Here is a 1,938-nt window from a genome sequence, read left to right on the forward strand (position 1 = left end):
GCTATGCACCAATATACCGCTATCAAGAGAGATTCCAATTCTCCATTGCCACAACTCTTAATGTCCTGTCAAGAAAAGTGCCAAGTTCTGAACGGAAGAACAAGGGATTGAAAAGAACGCAAGTATTCTGACTAGTGAAGGGTGCAGAAGTAGAGGTGATAAATACCTGGTCAATGGAATGTCCATACTTTTGTTTGTAGCACTCAAATGTTGCTCTGAGCTGAAAGAAGTTCCTTGTGCTGAGTATCCAAACAACATGATCGTGATCATATTGCTTTGTTTCAATGGCTTCGTGTAACCTAGATGCCTCTGAATCGGCAATGCCTGTATCCACCAGCTGTTTGTCGTACCTGTAGGAGGTCACTAAACCAACGAGAAGCTGTGCCAACCGGCATGATGAGTCAATAGGATGCAACGTAAGAGTGGAACATAAGACGATTAATTTGGGAATCTTCACCGATTTTTAGGATATTTCCAGACGAACTGTTAGTAGTTGCCAAGCATCATAATGACGACTATTTACCAAAAATTTGAATCTGCTGTTCTTGAGAGAGGTAAATATGATTTTACCTTTCTGGTTGGGAGGGAAATGGTTGAGGCAATGTCCTCCTCAAGTGAACAATCAAACAGTGAACTGTAGACCTGCCTCACTGCCATCAAGTGGCTCGGCGAAGATGCACAAGCTATCTCAACCAACACTTTTAGGTGTTTTACAACTTTCTTCTTCTTCGTCAGTACAACTCTCGCCAACTTAGCATCCCTTTCGGGAGGATCACATGTCCACAAAATTACCGCATCCTGTTACGCATCATTACTTGAATTGTTACGAATAAACCAATGGAAGAACATCAATAAAAATAATAACAACATGACATTCTTATGAAGGATTAAATCTGCGACTCGATGAATTCAGTTACTCGTTTTAAGACCGAAATTTGATGCATAAAGGGTTGGAGAAATTACTCTGAAATCTCCCGAAAGTTCAGATTGGAGATCATCGATGAGGGATTTATTGTAAAGCTGTTGGTAGGTGTTTTTTATTTCCCTCCTTTGGCTTGCATTCCTGTGTCCTAATATCCATATCACAGCATCCTCGTCCGTTCCAAATCCTATATCCATTTACAATAAAAATTAATAAAATCAATTTTATATAAAATAATCATATTCTTTTGCATCAAGAAAAAAAAAAAAAATAGAGATAAGAGAAGATGGTGACATGCATAATAAAGCCACAAATGTTTCATCCAATTAAAAACCATGAAGAAATCAAAACTCCTTCCATTCAAATTTCAGAAAGAGATTCAGAAATCTCATCGTAACCCAACAAAGTTGGTGAACCAAGATTGAATAAAACTTTCTTTTCTTCGACAAAGCGATATTCTAATCTAATCCAGCCTAAAGTTTATCGACAGGAATTCAAAGTGCAGAACGAGCCAACACACTATTCTAGCCAACTTCGCTAACCCAGTTCAGCCATTGAATAAAACATTCAAAGACAGACGCAGAACCATTCATCGAAACCATCGTAAATACTAATTGAATCATGTGTAAGAGTGAGTGAGTGAGTGAGAAGAAGACCATCAAAGGCTTTTTTGAGTCTCTGACAGTCTTGGTCGGGAGGAGGAACAGTTTCTGGTATTTTGAGACTGCCCATTGATCCGCTCAGCAGCTTGTAATCTTTCTCTGAAGCTGAGCTTCCAGTCGAAGCGTTTTGTTTGGGAAGTGACGAGGTACGCTTTTTACCAAAGAACCTCCGCATTTAGCCGTGTCCTTCTCCTTATTCAGTTTTTTTCTTGCTCTTCTTCCGCCTCAACCTTCGCTGGAAAATCAAAGATTTTGTATCATCATCTTTTCATATTCACAATTTTGCCCTTAGTTCAGACCAAGAGAAAAGTTGCCCCTAAATCTTATATATTTTGAATGTACATGACTACCCCT

At 39.0% G+C, this 1,938-nt stretch overlaps 1 protein-coding gene across 1 annotated transcript in view; it reads right to left on the bottom strand.

Annotated features, from left to right (window-relative positions):
- The window catches only part of LOC137746513 (annexin D3-like), a 2,532-nt gene extending 594 nt beyond the window's left edge, over positions 1–1,938 (bottom strand). Inside the window, exons 1-5 of the mRNA XM_068486537.2 lie at positions 1,579–1,938; positions 964–1,109; positions 571–798; positions 167–379; positions 1–65 (exon numbers count right to left, since the gene is read on the bottom strand). The exon at positions 1–65 is cut by the window's left edge and continues 25 nt beyond it. Coding sequence (XP_068342638.1) covers positions 1–65; positions 167–379; positions 571–798; positions 964–1,109; positions 1,579–1,759 — 833 coding nt within the window. The 5' untranslated portion in view covers positions 1,760–1,938. The remainder of the gene's footprint in view (positions 66–166; positions 380–570; positions 799–963; positions 1,110–1,578) is intronic.

The sequence above is a fragment of the Pyrus communis genome, chromosome 2 (assembly GCF_041283825.1).
Source record: "Pyrus communis isolate YQ-2024b chromosome 2, ASM4128382v1, whole genome shotgun sequence".
In the NCBI taxonomy this organism is placed as follows: Eukaryota; Viridiplantae; Streptophyta; class Magnoliopsida; order Rosales; family Rosaceae; genus Pyrus; species Pyrus communis.